A 19,357-nucleotide genomic window follows, 5' to 3' on the forward strand; every position below is an offset into this window, starting at 1 on the left:
CATGGAAAAAAAAGGTTTCAAGATCATCTTGAAGTTAAAGTGCCTGGAAAAGCCCAAAGAAGTCAAAGCTGCATTTCCTTCCAAGGCTGCACAGGCCCTCCCGCCCCACCCTGGGGGGAGAGAGCCACCAGCTCCCCAGCAACCCTGGGAAGACCCAGAACCTACTATCTCCCTCCAGAAATCAGACTGGATCGAACGTCCGTACAAAAATCTTCTATGTACAAGGATAAGTCATTTGGGCACCTTAGAATAAAATCTTAACGCATTTCAACTAACCACTAAGAAAGCCAACGACACACAGCCGCCGCGGGAGAGCCCTGCGAGGGCACGTGGCCCTGCTCTTACGGGGGGTGGGGGGAGCACAGCACACCCAGGGGTTGTGGTTGAACGTCTCAGGAGGGGCTGCGTCATCTTCAGGAGGCACTGGAGGAGGGGCCCACACACCCGTCAGCTGGATGTTATGCAAACTGGCGACACAGCTGTGCTTTGTTTAGTGACATGGCCAGAGAGGCTGCCACCACACACACACACACACACACACACACACACGCACACGCGCGCGCCATTGCGGAAAACAGCAGGGTTTCTGAGGCCCCAGCCCCCCAGGTCTCCTGGAGGAGCAGCTCACGCCGGCGCGCTCGGGTCCTGCCGTGTTTCCCGTCATCTCTCTTACGATCACCTGGATGTGCGTTTCTCGGCTCAACCAATGCACGCTCTGCTCTGGAACATTCCAGGGAGGCATCCCCCACGAGGGGAACCTTGGAGGGCTGGAGGGCTGGGTATCAGGCGTGTGTTTGTCATGCTGGAGGAGGTGCAGCAGGCACACGGGACGAAGGATCAAGGCGAGAAGGACAGAGCCCCGCTGGCCTCGTCAAGGTCAGCGCCCAAGAGCTGGGGCTGGGGCGGGGGAGCCGGGCTCGCCAGGGCAGCTGGCAGGCTGGAGGCCTGCTGGCCAGACCGCGGTCCCTCGGGCTGGTCAGCTGTGCCTGGTACAAACCTGGGGGGAAGAGCCCCGGTTCCCGGCACCTGAGACGGCGAGGGGGTGTCTGCAGAGTCTGCAGGAAAGTGGTCCAAGGGCTTGGGTGGCGGAAGGTACAGGCTTCCCCAGGCGGCCGGGGTGGAGGGCCCGACCCTCCGAAGCCCCCGCTACCCAGCCTCACACAGTCACCGCCAGAAGCGGCCTCTGCCACGGCGCCTGTAACGCTGACACAGATTCTTTTGTCTTTTTTGAAATAAAGAGCAGCACTGTTTGCTTTCAGAAAGGGCGGTTGTCTTGAAGCTGCTGAAGAAGCTTCTCTTGTCTGTGCTTCGACACGGGACTGATAGCCCCAAGCTACTCCCAGGGAGCAAGGGGCGGAAGCTTCTCCACTCCAGAAGGAAGCTGTCGGCTGAGCGGGAACATCTCAGACGGCCTGACACAGACACCTGAGTGCTACGTGGGTCCAACACAGCCACTTGGAGCCGTGCCGTCTCCCGGCGCCCACACCCCTGACTGTGGCCGGGCCTTCTGCAGCCGGGAAAGCACGTCCTCTGCCCCGGTCTCTCTCCCGTCCTGGAATAGGGGGTGTCCCTCTCCTCCTGGAGCTTCCTGGGACTCCAGTCCCTACTGCACGGAGAGGGGACCCAGGAAAGAGCCACACCAGCCATGGACCGACACTCAGAGGCCCCCGCCCCCTCTGCTTGGTCCCGGCTCAGCAGGAACCCCACAGTGGGAGGAACCCGACCCCACCCTGCCGGGGGCCCCCAGTCATCCCTCCTCACTGCCCTGCGTCACTGGCGTGTGCCACCCCACAGCTGCCCCGCCCCACCCTCCCACAGGCGCCCCAGCCTCTCCCGCAGGAGGCTACGATGGACGCCGGCCCATCGTGGACCCAGCATCCTCCCTCCTGCGCCCCCTCGGTCCCACGTCGCAGGTCTGCCACTCGGGGATATGGACAGTCACCTCGGTGCTAGCTGTGTAATCCCAGGGACACTTTGGCACGCAGATGGGGGAGCAGACACAGGCAGAGGGGAGGCAGGGAAAACAGGCAACCAGATTCTTCTAACCGCTAGTTCTAGGGCGGTGTGGGGCGGCTCTGGGTGCAGCCAATGTCATGCGGGGGCGGGGTGTGTGTGTGACAGCCAGCCGTGGGCCCGGGAGGGAGGCGCGCACCCACAGTCCTCCTGGGGGAGCCTCGGGCCACCTCCCGAGGCCTACTCGGCGGCCATCTGCTCGATGTGGTCGCTCAGCAGCTTGTACTGCTCTGGAAGAGAAAACAACGTTATTCCTCGTGAGAGAGACGGCGACACGGACAGGCAGGTCCTTCTCATTCGGGGTGATAACAAAGCAGGCCCTCCCGGGCATGGTGGGTGTGGGCTTCTGAAGGTGTGCCCTCGGCCTGGCAGTGGGCTCCTTGGAACCAAGATGCATCTTCCCATGGCCATGATGCTCCAGAGGGCAGCCCTGCAGGCCCCCAGGAAGCCTGGTGTGGGCGGAAGAACCCTATCCCGGGAGCCAGGCGTGGGTCCTGGAGGCCACGCAGGGGTCACGTGGTGGACGGGACAGTGTTCTTGCCCTGTGATGAGTGGTGGGGCTGGTGACAGCACTTTGAGATTGCCCAGGGGCACCTCCTGAGGCCACCTGTCCTTGGCCCTCATTAACTTGGTCCAGGATGGAGTTTTATTTGTAAACAATATTGACCTGTACCAATCTATGTCTAAGTGGAAGACTTTTCAGGGGACAAGGAGGAAGCATCTTGCAACACGTGGGATGACGCATAAAGGCCAGCTGTCGATCAGGGAAGCTGACATCAGCAACGTGTCCCCTTCCGTTACAGAAGTTAGAGATGCTGGAAAGACCTCAAGGCCCCCGCCGCTCCCCCAAGACCTCCGGCAGCAGTGTCATTCAAGGAGCGAAGGCAGGCCACGTGGTGGCCGTTTAGAAGGAGGGGCAACTCAGGGCCAGAGTCTGCCCATTTTCAAGGTCAGAGTCCGAGCACCAAGTTATATCTTTTCCTGGGCCCTGTCTGTAAGCACTGACCTGGTGGGCCCTGCACCATCCTGCCCCACACGGGCAAGCCCTACCTAGCACAACTGGGTCTCCAAGTGGAAGGAAAAGTGCCCCACGCACGCAGGCGGACAGGAACGTTTCATGTCCCATGTGTAATCACAGCAGGGACAGTCCTCCGAGCGGGTGGGGACTCCGGCACGCGGCGCGCTGGCCCCCGAAACCCCGGCCCTGCCGCCACTCACCCTCGTCCAGGTTGCCGATCACCGCCTGCTTCTTCAGAAAGTCGTTGCACAGCTTCTTGTTCAGCCCAAACGCCAACATGTTGTGCGTGAACGTGCTGGGGGGGGACACGGCCGTGAGCTGGCACCCCTCCCGCCTCCAGAGGGGAAGGGAGCCGGGGCCCGACATGCAGCCCACCAGGCCGGGAAATCGATAGAAAGATGTAAAACCAAATCGCCTCATTGGCCAGCCTTGCTCACCATGAAACTGTGTTAGGGGCGGACTGATTAGGAACCTGAGTCAAGGCCAAATGGAGTGAATCGTGTGCTTCTGAGCCGTTTAAGAACGCACAGTGGTGGTGACACTGAGTCAGGGACGTGTGACATCATAAGGGTGGCGCTCCCCCAGCAGAGCCCCCGGGTAGGAGCGTCTCACCCAGAGGCCCCTCCTCACACTGCCCTGCTTGCTCATCTCCTGGGTGACCCGGGGTGGGCGTGGGTCCCGTCCGGGTCATGGGGCGGGGTGGGGGGTGGCAGGCCAGCCCTGGCGCTCACCCCAGCTGCCCGAAGGTGATGTTCTCGTTGAACCGCAGGCTGTCGTCCCGCTCCTCCTGGGTCATGTGGCACCACCTCTCTCTGCAAGCACAGGAGGGGCAGTGGAGGGGCTTCAGAGCCCACATCCCTGCCGCTTGGCCCTCCCCTGCTCTGACCCACAGGGGCTGGCCTCCCTGACAGAGAGGGGACACCTCTGCCGAAGAGCTGTTGGCGCTGCTTCTAGGAAGCCTGCCCGAAGGCTGCCCCTCTGCCTGGGGGCCCGAGACCCACACTCATCAGCTTCTCCTGGCGGAGACAAGGCTCAGGACCCAGAGACAGTGTGCGCTTAGCGGCTGCCCGGAACATTCTCCAGGAGACGAGAATGCTGCCCCCACACCCTTCTCTAAGGTTCCAGGACAACGGAGGCCGAGGCCCGTGTCACCGGTGGGGAGGCGCGCCGAGAAGCCGGCGGAGCAGGGGCCAGGAGCCCAGCGAGGAGGCCCTGGGCCCCGCGCTGTGTGCAGGCCTGAGGCTCTCCAGCGGGGGTCTGTGGCCTCTGGCCACACGCTGCCCGCCAGGCCGGCCCGCCTCCGCCGCTCACTCTGCTTGCAGGCTGCCTCGTAGGGCGCGGGGACGGGCCCGTGAGCGCGGTGAAGACGGCACAGAGCCTCTAAGCAAAGCTGGGAAACCCAACGAGGAGGGACCACAGCCCGTGTGGCTCTACGTGCTCTCCGTGAAGGAGCACACGGCTCAGGGTTCGGGCAGGGAAGGTGCTCTTTTGGGCTCTTTTTGAGCTCGGTGTCCCTGAGTGAGAGCGAACGCTGCCCGGTCCTGCAGGGCGTCAGCCCCTCCCCTTATGGCCGAGCACCCTTGTCCCCAGTGGCCCAGGACCGTAAGCCACTGCACCACTCCACCTCCACCCGCCCCGGGGCAGGGGAGCCGCGTGCGTGGCCACCTGAGAAGTGAGCAGATGCCTATTGCCCCTTAAAAATTACACTCTGGACAAGCAGTCTGACTAAAACAGGGCTGAGAGGAAAAAGACAAAAGAGAAGGGAGAGAAGAGGCAGTATTAGGGGTGAGGGGTCAGGGCGATGGAGAAGCTGAAAGAAGAGGAACAGAACCAACAACATCGGCTCTTAACTCCTCTCCCCACTCCCAGCCCAGGGAGGCCACGGGTGCCGCTGCAGCTGAGCGGGAGCCACGGGACACCAGGGCGGCACTGTCAGTCTCCCAGTCTCTTCATGCTGACAGGACACCCACGAAGATACCTGGAACGTGCTTCCAGGCACTATGCTAATCCCATGCCATGTTCCTCCCCATCCTTTTTCCCTGAGTGGTCACATATGTCCAGGCACATAAACTCCCACACCACCGCCAGGCTCGCTGGGTACAGGTGCGCAGGTTGTGCACTGCACAACCCCAGACCACGTGGAAGTGGCCCCCTTGCAGTCATGCAGCACAGCAGCCCTGACCCAGATGAGGAGGTGAGTCTTCTTGCTGTGGTGAGGACTAGAGTTGGGACATTTTATCTGACCTCTGAAGAAACAGGTAGAAGGTCATTTGGGATCAGGGGATGCCTACCAACAAATCAATTCCTTAAAATTGAGTTCAACACCCAATACTGGTGGAGGTCTAATACCACAGGAGGGCAGATCGTGTGTCTAAACTGCCACAGTGGGAATTCGGATGTGTCCAGCAGCTTACAGAACAGGAAGCCTCCTGAAAAGGGGACATTTCTGCCCCTGAGCACAGAGAGGGTGCTGATGGTGCTGTCGGCAGAGTCTGCCAAAGAGCAATCATGCTGGAGGCACAAGGTTGCCCAAGGACCCAGAGCCAACCCCCGGCCCCCAATCTTGGGGTGTCCTGGGGGTCAGATCTGGGATGTGCATGGCCAGACCACATCTGCTCTGGGTGAGGAGGCCTGTGAGGCCCAGAGGCTCACTTCCCCTCGTGGGGCCCCGAGGTCATGATGCTCCAGCCCTGTCGCGCCTCGGCTGTGGTGCTGGCAAGCCTTGCCCCAGGAAGGCTGGTTAATTACACACACACCCCCGCCCCCCAGAGAGTCTGTGGGAACTTGGGGGCTTCTTAGGAACGGAGGTAGCTGCCATGCCTAAATGCTCCTTTTAAAGCCACAATAAGGCTGCATTAACAAAAACAAGATTTCTCATAAAACAATAAGCACTAAAAATACATCACTGATTAAAGGAAGCATGCTTTGGGAAATTTCCACCAAATTAAAAAAAAGCACTGAATCAGAAACTATATTTTGAATAGGCGGGCCTTTCACTCTAAAAATATCTTAACCAAGATATCGAATACATATCAAGTTCAAACAATTGAAGTCAGACCCCACCGTGGGCTCGCAGGAAATAGCCTGTTCTAGACCTTTGTCTTCAGGGGACCCCCGCACACACACAGGCCTCACATCACACAGTGGCCAGGGGGAGGAAGCAGCTGTCCTTCCTCCGGGACCCCCCAGACCTGTCAGAGCCCGCAGGCCCCTAGGCATGACTGCAGGGACAGGTCCTCTGGCCCGACCTGCGGCTCCTGAGCCCGGATCAATGACCGAGCGGACAACAAGGGAACCCAAGGGTGTGGTTTCAGGGTCCGCTGGGAGGGCCAGAGTGGCCCATGGAGGCTGGACTCGCTCCAGGTCGGAGCTGACCTCCTGGACCTCACTGCCCTCTCCTCTCGGGATGCGCACCGGGCCTCGTGGGGGTCTCGGGGGCCGTGTCTGTCTCCTGACCATTTCGGGGTCTCTACGCTCGGCGAGCTCCCCACTGTCTGTCGCCAGCCTGTCCCAGCGCTGGGCCCGCCAGCCGCGAGTCACACCCACGTCTGGTCACACCCCACTCCCCTCCGACCCAGCGGCCCCGGAAGGGCCCCCGCACTGTCCATGGACAGTCACGTGGACACACACCTCTTCTTCTCCTCCTCTCCAGCATCCCCTCTGGAGCGGCAGCAGAAACAGGTAAACAGAGGAACACGTCAAAGTCATGCAAGATATGTGGATGGAAAAGAGAGCAAGCGCGGAAGGAGGGTTATCACAGCGGAGACGGATATGGAGACGGGGTTCCAGGGGGCGGTGGCCCGGGAGTCTGAGAGCAAAGCAACGCGAGGATCTCCCTCGCCTACAGGCACCTCCTGCATCTGCGACTCCCAGAAGGGCGGAGAACTCTCTCTCTAGAATCCTGAGGAACGTTCCAGCTTCGCTTCCTCTCCACGTGCTCCCCTGCCTTCCCGGGACACACAGCCACAGCAGGCCGCCGTGGGGTACAAGGCAGGTCATCCCGATAGGGTTTACTTCCCCCAAAAAAAGTTTTCACTTAAGATCCCCCAAGTGCTCGTGGACTAAAGCCTTTACCAGCAGGCACCTGCCCTCTCCTGCCGGGAGAAAGGTTAAGGGGTCTCCCCAGGGTCAAAGAAGGCGGGGATTCATTTCATCAACGAGGAGAGACTCAGACTTCAAAGTCCCATGACTGGAGGGGCCAACAAGGTGACCCAGGCCTGGGAGGCCGCTGCCCCTTCCCCGCCCCGCCGCTGCACACAGCAGGCACCAGCCTTAGCTCACCACCGTGGCCAGAGACAGCTGAGTACCCGTGCCCAGCCCTCGCCGCCGCCCAGTGCTTAGTGAACCGGGTTACAAAGGGAGTCTTCCGAAGTGGCAAGACTGCCCTCGGGGAAGCTGCAGCCCAGAGGAGTAAGTTGACGGTAGCGACTGCCCTGCCCAGACGTGAGCCCAGCATCCAGGGTCCCGCGGCAGTGGTCTCAGCTCGGGAGTCTGGAGTCTCACAGAGACAGGCAGAGTGGGTCCGAGGGGGCCCTGTGGGCTTCACTCAGTGGGAGTCTGCATTTCTTAGGAGGGTCAGGCCGAGTCATGCCGGAGCCCCGGGGCAGGAAGCGCTCATGCAAGCTGGGCCCCCCCACCCACGAAGCGGTGCGCCCGGGACCCTTCAGGCAGCTTGCAGGGCACCGGGGCCGCAAGGGGTTGAGGAAGAAACACAGACGCATCGACTCAGCCGTTCTGTCCTCCTGCTTCCTCTTCAGAAACGGGGCAATAAAGCCTCGCCCTGGTCCTCTTCCCTGAGGCCAAGCGGGCCCGGACTTGGCTCCTACCTGGTGGTGGGAGACCGCTTTCTCCTCTCACAGTGGACAGCGTCGAAAAAGGCCGCGTTCCAGAACCTCAGCGTGTGCCTGCAAGACAGACAAGGCCCATGTGCCTTTATCTTAAATGGAGCTGGTTCCCCCAACACCCGGCAAAGTGTCCTGAGGGCATCTGTGCGTCTCTCCCAGGACTCAGCCTGGACTCATCGGGTCAAAGGGGAAGCCGCCTCCAGCAGGATGTGGGCGAAGGCCATTTCCCCTTCTCTGTCTCCGGCTGAGGCTCCCAACAGGAAGCATAGGCTTTAAAGGAGACCTGCTTCTCTAGAACAGGGTCTAGGAACATAAATGGGAACCCCCGGCAGGGACAGGCCACGTGCAGAGAGCAAACACGTTTATAGCGACACACGAGGAAGAAGCATTCTTCCAGAGGATCAGGGTCAGCAAACCTGCGGCACGTGGGCCAAGTCCGGCCTGCTCTCTGTCTGTGTAAAGCAAGCTTTATGGGATCACAGCCACACCCCTCCACTTACATCCTGTCCACGGCGGCTTTGGCACTACAGCAATGGAGTGCAGTGGTTGCCTGTAAAGCCTAAAACACTCACCACCCGGCTCTGTACAGAAAAGTGGGGCTGAGCCCTGTTGCGGATGACAAGACAGCAGCTGAGCCTAGAGGGGCCCAAGCTACATCACGGACAGTGGGACCGGGGCTGCTGGACTCCTTCTCCCTGCTTCCCCCGGAGGCTGGCCCTGCAGGGCGGGCTCTCCTCGCGGAGGCTTCGAGACAGCTGCAGCCCAGCCCTGGCTGGCCGCGTGCCTCACACACCCCATTCTGCTGCACCAAGTTCTCCCACCGCCGCTAGACTGTGATCCTCGCGGGAGGGGCACGCCTAACACCCTTTGGGTTCCAGGTGCTACTACACCGCCTACTTGTGAGGAAGTAAAAGCCACCGATGGAGAGGCTTCAGAGGGAAGAGAGCGTCCTCAGAGAAAGACAGAGGGCAAGATGTCCCCTGACCACTGGTCTCCCACTGCAACCACGACCGTCACGTGTGTACATTATTGACACATACAGAACAGCTGTACTAGGATATAAGTCACATACTGTAAAATGCACGCTTTTCAAGTACACAATTCAGTGCGTTTTAGTATATTCACAGAATTGTGCAACCATCGCCACTATCCATCTCCGGGACATTTTCATCACCGCGCTCCCGGCTTCCCCCAGCCCCTGGCAACCACCAATCTGCTCTGTCTCCAGGGCTTTGCCTCCTGGACATGTTGTGTACATACACTACGTGGTCTTTTGTGTCTGGCCTGGGTCACGTGGCAGAATGTTGTCCAGGTCCACCCACGTCGTGGCAGGTGTGGCTGCCTCATTCCTTTACGTGGCTGAGTGACAGCCCACATTTCGTGTATCAACCTCTGGGCTCTTACGAATAACACTGTCATGAACATACGTGCACAGGTTTTTTGCTTGAGCACCTGTTTTCAACTCTTTTCAGTATCTACTCAGGAGTAAAACCGCCGGGGTCATGGGCTAAAACTCTGTTTACCTGCTGCCCGACCATCCTCCGCAGTGGCTGCTGCACGGGACAATCCCACCAGCCGTGTACGAGTTTCCCATTTCCCTGCACCCTGGCCCATCTTTTCTCCTTTGGCTCTCCCAGGGGGCGTGAGTGGCCCTCACTTCTGATGGAGACATGGGTGCTGGTGACTCAGGTCGCGGGTGGCCTTACCAGATGGGCTGCTGCTTCAGGTGTGTGTACAGGTAGATCTTCTCCCCTTTCCTCTCCTCCTCTGGGCTGCACACGGTCACTGCGGGAGGGGGAGGGAGACTGAGCGAGGCAGACGCCCCCCGACCGGCCCCGACTCCAGTGACCCTCCTCACAGCAGGCCCCGCATCATCCCACAGGTCACACAGACATGCAGCGGAAACTCCATGGCACCTGCCCTGCGGCCCTCGGGCCTGGCCCTGAGGACTCCTCCCCAGGGAGGGCCCCGGGAACAGCTCCCCCACCGCTGGGGATACTTTCCTTGACTCCCCTGGGATGAGGGGTTGATCCCCAGGGAGGCGGGTTTTCCGTGGAAATTCAGTAAGCGGTTAGAGGCCAGAGCAGAGGGCAGTATGACAGCATCCCCTGCAACGGGGGAGCTGGAGCCCCAGGCGTCCGGGGACCTGCAGCTCACCATGGGCTGGACTCAGGCCCCGCGGTGCTGCTGTGGCACCGTCCGGCCCCGCGAGCACGGGTAGGCACTCACCCGTCTTCCGCGGCTTCTCCTGGGGCTTGTCCTCTTTCTCCCTTGGGGAGAGAAACCATAGCAGTGACAAAACGACCCAAAGAACCCTGTTACGTTGCTGAAATGGGATGATGCCCATAACCAATGTGTAAATCGAAGGTGGTCTCCTCTGAAAACATGTTTGTGAAGTCAACGCCACATGTACCAACTGCCAGTCTTCTAGAACTGAGATGTGCTATTCAGGCTTCTTCATGCCATTTTCTCTGAATCCAAGACTGTCCAGACCAGAGGAGGAATAAAGCCAAGTGGCCTGGTTGTAACCGAGCCGTCGGAGGGGACCGTGGGGACCACAGGGTGCCCCTTCTTTGTGGAAGTCTCGGCTCCTGCACTGTTCCGAAGCGGCCCCGCCCCCCGCGGGTCCCCGAGTGGCTGTGGGAACACCGCTGCCCTGGGGAACGCGGCTTCTCTCACGGCAGCGGGGGGCGGGGTGCAGGGAGGGGGTGTAACTCCCCTCCTGCCTACCGACAATTTCCGCACACTCCTCTCCAGTCCTAGAAACGCGGGCCCACGGGGAGCATCCCAGCACGTCAGCAAATGGGACAGCGTTTGGAAGCCCCAGAAAACTGGAGGGTGGGGAGGCAGCTGCCCCCCGGGAGCAGCTCTCAGGCCCCAGTGACGGCCGAGGGCGCAGAGATGCTCCCGTCACTGGGCCAGGGTGGCCTCCTTGTCACACCCACAGTCGGGGAGGGACGCACGCAGGCGACACTCACTCGCTTCTCCTGGCCAGGGGCCCCTTGGGCTTGGTCTCCAGCCCGAAGAAGCCCTTGACGTTCTCCGTCTTGGCCGACGTGTTCTTCAGAAGCCGCTCGGCGATATCCTTCTTCTCCGCTAACCAGCTGTTGGCCGACTTCAAGTAGGAGTCGATGCTCCCGGCCGGCTTCTCCTTGAACTCGGAGGGGAGCAGGTGTGGTTTACCTGGAGGGAGGGGGAGAGAGCAGGGATGAGAGCCAACTGGAACCACGGAGGCCGGGGCCACCTCCCTCCGCCATCGTCAAGACACGGCGGCGGTGGGACGCAAGAGGCTCGGGAGGCCCGTGGGCACACGGAGAGCCGGGGCCCCTGCCCTCTCAGGCGGTCGCTGAGCACCTAGTGTGTACCAGTCAGCCAGGTGCCACCAGGGGCTGCAGAGGAAACAGGCAGGGATCCAGCCCCAAAGAAGCACCAAGTCCAGAAGGCGGGGGAGCAGCGCACACAGGGAGAGTATAAGGCACAAAGTGATGGAGGAAGACACGAGAGTCTCTCCTTGTGGAGGGAGGGGGCGTGCGGATTCCAGACGGCCTGGCTGGCACCTGGGCTGGTCCTGAAACAGGGAGGCCATTGGACGTGGGAGAAAAAGAGGCATGTCCCTTCCTAAGGCTGTGCAGGGACCGAGGCCCAGGCACCCCGCGGGCCGAGATGTCCCGCCCCAGATCAAAGGGCTCCACGCTAAGGCCGTCAGAGCAGCTGCTGCAACAGCGCAGAGCAGCAGGGAGAGGGTGGGCTGCCGAGGTGAGGAGAGGACGAAGCTGAGCTGCAGAGGTAGGGGATGCACCACAAGCGCCAGCCCACTGGTGCTGCGCTGCCCTGGCCCAGCTCCAGCCCACAGGCAAGCCCTCAGCAACCCTCTCCTCAGGGCGGCCTGAATGAGCGCCAGTGGTCACAGCCCAAGGAGCTTAACACGGGGAGCCCCCCAGCTGCCCCCAGCTGCGATTCACCAGGAGGCCCCAGGGCCACGAGCCCGAAGAGCTCAACACGCGCTCTGCCCGACCCCGGGCTGCTCCAGGTCACCCCCGTCCACAGCTGACCCTGTGTCACATTTGGCCAGAACGTGAGACACTGTCCTGTGTCTACCCTGCAACGTCCTGCACATGTGCCTACTTTCTCGCGTCCTCCCAGCCAGGACCGTCAGCCTCCTGACCCACGCTGTGGACTGTTCTTCGCCTCCCGTTCTAGGGGTCTCCCTCCTCCTTATTCCCGCCCTAATATCAGCTCCCTTTGTTTTCTGGATGCCTCACAGCTTTGCCTTAAGAAATCCCCACTTGACGTGGCGTTGGAAGGTGACAGGTCTGCCTTCCAGGTAAGCTGCACCCCGGGTCTCACCGATGTGATAGTAGGTGAAGCACATGGTCATGAGGTTCTTTGCAGGCCCAAAGTCGTCCATCTGGTGACACCTGAAATGGAAAGGGGGTGACTGGCTGACGGATCCTTCCACCGGATTCTCTCTGCACGTTCCTGAGACAAGACTAGCATGCTCCACAGACACCTCTAAACTAGCACCTCACTCCCCAGACACTCCAGAGGAGAAGCCACAGAAAGAACTCCCCTGGGTCCAGGCACCTGGCCTGGGAGCGGGTCTGATTTGGGGCACTGAGGTGCTCACCACCCATCCGCCTGGCCTCTTTCACTTTCAAGGTGGAATAGCCAGGGCCCCACCCCAAGGAGCAGACCCGGAACTGGAGGTCGGGCCTCAGGTCTCAGGCTTAAACCGTTGGCCCCCTCCAGCCCCTACTTCTCAGGAATGAGCAGTGACTTAGATGATACCCCCCAGATGTGGGTAGCAGCAGAGTCACCTGGCGGGGGGGGTGCGAGTGAAGATGTGGATTGCTGGGCCCACCCTGGAGTCTCTGGGTCAGCAGGTCTGGGGCAGGGCCTGAGAATGTGCACTTCTAACAAACTGCCTTGGGAAGCTGATGTTCTGAGGCTCGGGGCCCAGGGACAGCACTCTGAGAATGACTGGGAATACGAATACCTACGTACCCTACACCACTTGCTGAAAATCAAATTAAAGTACTACGCGCCAGCACCTCTGCTGTGCAAAAGATGTCCTACAAACATAAAGGATTATATTAATACTTACTATATTATGTCACACTTACTATATTGAGAGTATGAGACATACATGGATTCATTCAATTTAGCAAACAAAAAGGGGGGAAACACTTCAAAAAGAGGGTCTGTCTGCCACTAAGAATTTGTACTGTTACAGTGGCAAAAGCTACAGTGATGTCCACTGTTGCACTGTAAATTAGAGAAAAAAATGAGGAATCAGCTAAATGCCCATCAACAGGGCAGGAGCCGAATTAATCATGGTGCATTCGTACGTTCATGTATTAGAACACCTCACAGCTGTTACAGATGCAGCACTGAATGCAAATGCACAGTACTGCCTTTTTAGAAAAAATATCTATTTGCTGGCATGTGCATTATTAAGAGTAGTTATCACTGAGAGATGGACCAAAAGTGAGAGAACAGGGTGTGAAAGAACACCTCCTTTCCCTCTTAGGCTTCTGTGCCTCTGCATCCTGTTCCCTCATGCGCTTTCCTTTCCTGTTTAGTTTTTCACCTTGGACTAGTGTTACTTAAAGAAAGAAAATCAACAGAAATTATCTAGACAGTGGGATGAGGGCCATTTTTGTTTATCTTTTTAACATAAAAATAACAAATCTAAAAAACGAAATGTCTGTAAGTTCTTTTTTTTTTTTTTGCAACCACATAAAAAAATATATGCTCACAGACAAAGTAATGAAAAGATTCTGTGTTTTGGCAGGGTTGGAACTTGAGGTTAACTACCCCCCCACCCCCCACCTACCAGTTTGCTTATTTAAGGAAAAACTGGAAGACAAATTGAGAATTAGATAAGCACGTTGCCATGTGGACAGGCACCATCTACACAAAATACAGGTTCCTGAAAATTATGGATGCAAACGTCTGGAGGTCAAAGGGTCTTCAGGGCAGGAAGCCACACTGACCCCCGACCGCCTGGGGCTGCTTTACCAAAGCTCCGGAAGCAAGCAAGCATGGGCCCTTGGCTACCTCAGCGAGGGCCTCTCGTCCCTCCACCCACACTAGCTCCCAGACCCAGATCCCAGCCCCTGCCCCTGGGGAGCACACCCTGAACTCGGGACATTCTGAGCAAGCGCAGGACAAACAGGGGCTCCTGTGTTTTGGCCATTTTCCTCCAGTACATGCCCCGTGCTCATGGGGGACAGAGAACGCTGGGGAGACACCGAGACAGGGAATTAAAGTCAAGAGAGCAGCTACATTTCTGCTGGGGGAAGGGGAAGGAACAGGAAGGGAGGGGTTTTCAGGCCTGGAAGGACACAAGGGACACAGAGAAGCGGCCACGGCCTAAGCCAGGGGACCGGGACCTGCTCCGAGGCCTCACTGAGGTGAAGGCGGGGGAAGCGGGCTCAACCGAAGGTCAGATCAGGGTCAGAGCTTCCCTCCCTGTCCCACGCACTTCCCCCACACCCCATGATCCCCCAGGCAGACACGGTCGCTCCGGATCACACTGCGGAGGGCACGTCCGGCTCTGATGCACGTCAGGACGTAGGAAGAGGGTCAGGAGTCCTAGAGCCGTGGGCCTCAGGAGGAGGAGCCCCTCAAGGAAGGTGGCCGTCCCCCCCAGCCACACGGAGGTGGGGGGCCCTTCTCCCCAGCCCACGCTGTCCTGGGCGATAAAAGGCCCCAGTGGTGCCTCATTAGAACTCAGGGCAGCGATGCCATCCAAACATCTCATTAGCGGACGGTGACCCGGTCTGGAGTACTTCACCACAGGAAATCCAGAGAACCCCAGACCTCAGCTGGAGGAGGGCAGGGCCGCTGTGTAATCACAGCCTGTCCCGGGACCCGCAGGAAGAGACCGACGGTCCTCTGATCGCTGCTGGCAGGTGGGGACCGCTCACTCCCCGCCGTGAGATACTGGTCACGACTTCCAGCCAATGCTGCCGTCGCGGAGGAGGGGGGTTGGGAGGGGGAAGCGGGAGCAATTGAGCTGATGACGCATGCGGCTGGTTCTCACGACTGGGGTCTCCCGGGGAGGGAGGGAGGGAGGGAGGACAGGGGTCAGGACGGAGGTCAGGACGGAGGCGCTAAGCCGCAGCATCACTTACTCAAATAGGACCACGGCGAAGGACTGCACCAGGCGGTAGAAGGTGGCCTCCGAGACGCACTTGGAGTTGCAGCGCTGTCCGGGAAGAGGGCAGCCGCGTCAGGCGGCCGCTGGCGGAGGTGCACCCAGCTCAGAGGGGCTGCGTGCTCACCCCGCCCAGGATCTCTAAACACAGCTGCGGCAGGAGCCCAGGACAGGCCCCGCTCCCCAGAGACCGGGACCCAGCAGAGGGCTGCCCCCCGCTCCCCCGACCATCACTCGGGTGTTTCCTGTGTCTCCTTGTGAGACTTCTAAACCTAGGAACTTCACGCACTCACCCACGTGTGGGACAGTACAGAGGGATGCGATGACAACGCTGGCTGTTTTCTGGGTGGGTGAGGTATGGGTAGTTTCTCTGTTTTTGCTTATTTGTATTTTCTAATTTTTCTTGGAAGAATAAATTATTTGTGACCAAAAAATACTTTAAAAATGAAGAACTTAATCTACTTTACAGGAAAAAAAAATAATACTGGCTGTTTTTAAAACTTACTGTTTATCTGAGCTTACATACATGGCTGTCATTCTCTTGAATATTTTATCTTTACAAAAATGGAATATTGTAGGTTATTTAATAAAAACATGTGTGGACATAGCCCATGTGCTTGTCTTTAAAAAAATGAAGTTTTCTGGAATTTCATGAAGTTGACAGCCCAGCATTCCTTTCTAGTGGGGCACCTTCCACTATTCTAATTAGACTTTATAACATCTCTAGACGAGCTTTACGCTTTTGCCTGTGGGATCGTTTTCCTCAACTCCCTTCTCCAGAGCGGGCGGGCTGCCCCACACCACAGCCCGGCGTCACCCCTCTTACCTGGGCGCTCACGTACCGGGCAAACCATTCCCGGCCTTTTCCGTTCTCACTGCTGCAGTACTCTCCGAACTTGGCTTTCTCCTCCTGGTCCAAGTCCTCCCTGAAAAAGAGGGCAAAGGGAAAAGACAGGAAAGCTTTAATCCTCTGCAACAAAAATGGCTACAGTAGGGAAAGAGGAAGGAGAGGAACTCCTAAGTGCAGTCGGCCCTCGGCATCCGCACCACGGAACCCCGACGGTAACTCGCCCCCGCCAAGTGCGGATGCTCATCTCAGCCTCCGGGCAACCCCGAGAGGAAACACTTATTATTTCTGTTTCCAGGATGAGAAGCCTGGCTCGGAGGATCACACACAGCTGGGGAGTGGCAGGTGGGAGCCCCATCCAGACCTCCTGGCTCCAAAGCCCACGTGCATTCCCCCGACCTCCTGCCTCCGTGAGGTCCGGGTACTCACAAGCGTTCCATAACTCTCCAAGGGCTTGGTTCTCCAGCTCATCCAACTGCCCCCCATCTTTGCTGCTGAGGTCGGTATGGAGCCACCGACTGGATTCAAGAATTCCTAATGTGCTCAGTCTCAGCAGGACCCACTGAGGCCAAGAAACACAGAGGTCTGACGCCACCTCCAGCCATCAGAAGGAGGGCATGGTGGCTTATTCCTCTGCACTTCTGAAGAGCCGGTCTGCTGACTCTCCATGGCTCTGTGTGAGGGGTGAAGATTGGGGGACCCCAGGCCTGAGGGTCGCCCCCTGCCAGGGTGGACAAAATGCTCACCTGATCTCAAACCACTTCCAATCATCTTCGTGGGGGGGCCAGTACTCTACCCCAAATGTAATGACTAAAAGGGGGAAGCAGCAGGCTGAAAATCCACTGGCTTCTGCAATTTCATTTATTTAAGGTTTTATAGAAAACATCTTGGTCTCATTTATCCCAAATACCAACACCAGATGAAATGTGAGAATTTGCCAGGCGTTTGCAGGGAGTTTTGGAAGGCTCTTAAAGATGCATCCCACTCACTTGTCCACGTTCCATGTTGCCGACTGCCTGTCACAAATCTAGAGTGGCCTTCCTGGCAAATTAGTGAGCTTCTGGGCTTTCTCCCCTTTTCATTAACTGGGTGTACTCGGAGAAAGCTGACTAATTTCAGTGTCAGTCAAACAAAATGAGTAGGAAGCCACATCTACTGCTCTCCCAGGATGCACTCAAAATCAAACATAAAAGCAGTCTGGGGACAGTCAGATATTAGGATCCTAGAACTCTTCCCCCTTCTAACTGCAGAGAAAACTGAGGCACACCTGGAAAAGGTGGAAATCAACCTTGCCAGTTGACAAACGAGGGGCCTAAATCTCAGCAGGAAAGGACATCCTCAGTGTGTGGTGTCAACAGGCAGAAATTCTTCTTACGCTTTAACGAAATTGGAAAAGGGTCCCTTCAGCCAGAGCTCCTCAGGCCGCAATGCATGCAGGTTTAGAGGTCTCGTTGAAATGCAGATTCTGACTCAGTGGGTCAGGTGGGGCTCACAACTCTGCATTTCTCACACACACCTCACCCCGAGACGCTGATGCTGTGGGTCCCAGAGACAATCTGAGGGGCAGGACCTCCGGCATTTCGCGCACCACTGTGAATGATGCAAGACCAGCCGTCAAGGCCTGAGGCCTGAACTGAGTTTGCAGCGGGCTCCCCTTTCTGCTGCTGTGACGGCAACAGCCGTGAGTCAGATTCCCGCCTCCTCGGCCTCCGCTCTCACCCCAGGCCCCACCTGCACTACAACTGTCACTGCTCCTTGTTTGCACTGTCAAGAACCACCGAGAGGCCAGAAGGAGGTGCGAGGGTGGGTCCCCATCCTAGCAGCTGCTTAAGGCTCAGCTGCCCGAGAGCATCCCAAGGGCCGCGGGTAACTGAAACCTCCTGGCCTTGTACTGCCCCTGTACCTCTGAAGGCGCGCCCATGGGGGCTCACCCGAGGGGCCGCGGGAGCAAAGCCAGGGCCCTGAGCGGAGGGAAGGAGTGGCAGAAGCTCCCCACGGGGGCCTACGTGCACTGGGGTGGGGCGTAGACGCGAGGGGGCCAGCGGCTGGTGAGGCCTGGAGCCCTGGCCGGCGGCGCCCCGCGAGTGGCTCACCCTCCGGAGAAGATCTTCTCCACGTAGCCGCGCATGAACTCCCGGAGCTCCAGCAGCTCCTCATCCTTGGCAGAGTCGGTGCTCTGGTTGGAGGAGAAGGACTCGCTGGAAGAGCAGCGGCGGTACTGGCCCCAGGACGGGTGCGAGGGCGACTCGCCCATGTCGTTCTCGCTGTCGGCCGACTCCGTGGCCTCGCTCTCCGACGCGCCCTCGCCCGGGGAGCTGTCCCCGTCCTGCAGCTTTGGAGACAGCACCTCCAGGGGCGAGGAGGTGGATGGCTTGGCCCCGGCCCCGAAGTCAATCAGCGAGCCCACGGGGACCTCGGGGGCCTCCATGGCTCGGCGGGGGTGGGGGCACTGCCGGCAAGGATGCTGGGCGGGGGCCGGTGAACGAGGTTCCCAGGTGCGTCAGCGGGAGCCTGAGGCTGAGCGCATGCGAGCTGCTTGGGGGCCGCTGGCCACCGGGACTGAGCCCTCTGGGGCGGCCCACGGGGCCCTAAGGCATCTGGAATGGAAGCAGAGACACGTCATCATCACCACGAGAGCTTCTCGTCATATAAGGGGAATGAATTAGGGCACGAATGCCCTGTAAGAGGCTCCAAACTTCCAGAATTTGGGCCACCTGTCTGCTGATGTCATCTTCCTACTGCCCACTTACCGTTAAACACCTGCTATATGGTAGGCAAACGATGAACAAACACACACCATCCGTCAGGATTTCTCCAAACTAAGCAAGGAGACCTCGAGGGGGCTGCACCCCCCGGCTCTCTCCCGACTTCGGCCGACCAGACTGAGGCCAGTCAGAACAGAAATCACCGCAGACGGCCGTCTGCCGCTCACTCTTGCTGGGTCACCAACCACTGAAGACAGTGTCGTCAGGCACATGCTAAGCACACGGGTCTCCAAGGCCCACGTCTCTTCCTTCCTGGGTTCCTTTCTTAGCATTTTCCCACTCAAGACCCAGCACCTTCCTGGATGTTGGATATATGTCCCCTCTCATCATCCCCTTAAACCCTCCCATGGTTTCATTTTTTTCTTTTCTTTTCTTTTTTAAGCACCTCACCAGACACAAGATCTGCTGGCACATTTTTAAAAATGATTTTCATTGTTTTTTGGCCGCACCGCGCGGCATGCGAGATCTTGGCTCCCCAGCCAGGGACTGAACCCGCGCCCCCTGCAGTGGAAGCGCGGAGTCTTAACCACTGGATGGCCAGGGAAGTCCCTCCCTCTGATGGTTTCTAAGCAGCATTTGCCGTTGGACCCACCTCCTCCTCCCTGCCCCCTCCCTGCACTACGGCCACCCTGGGCAATGGCATCCACCTCTGGTGTCTGTTCCTCCACCCCTTAAGCTGGACGGTCCTCTCCCTTCTCCCCTGTCTTC

The 19,357-nt window shown here is 58.7% G+C and overlaps 1 protein-coding gene across 2 annotated transcripts; it reads right to left on the reverse strand.

The window, feature by feature from the left end:
* Positions 1-1,943: 1,943 nt before the first annotated feature.
* Positions 1,944-18,312, reverse strand: KIAA0513 (the record flags this gene model as incomplete). Of its 2 annotated transcripts, XM_079722874.1 has the most annotated exons (12): positions 1,944-2,243; positions 3,232-3,326; positions 3,763-3,843; positions 6,662-6,691; positions 7,858-7,935; positions 9,582-9,660; positions 10,105-10,145; positions 10,854-11,058; positions 12,223-12,293; positions 15,015-15,088; positions 15,864-15,963; positions 17,978-18,312. In XM_079722874.1, the coding sequence occupies 12 exons, from the start codon at positions 18,310-18,312 to the stop codon at positions 2,194-2,196; spliced, it is 1,239 nt and encodes a 412-aa protein (XP_079579000.1). In that variant the 3' UTR covers positions 1,944-2,193. The 2 variants fall into 2 exon arrangements, with proteins under 2 accessions (XP_079579000.1, XP_079579001.1); XM_079722875.1 differs by lacking the exon at positions 6,662-6,691.
* Positions 18,313-19,357: the final 1,045 nt, after the last annotated feature.

This window comes from Hyperoodon ampullatus (genome assembly GCF_949752795.1).
Source record: "Hyperoodon ampullatus genome assembly, chromosome: 18".
In the NCBI taxonomy this organism is placed as follows: Eukaryota; Metazoa; Chordata; class Mammalia; order Artiodactyla; family Ziphiidae; genus Hyperoodon; species Hyperoodon ampullatus.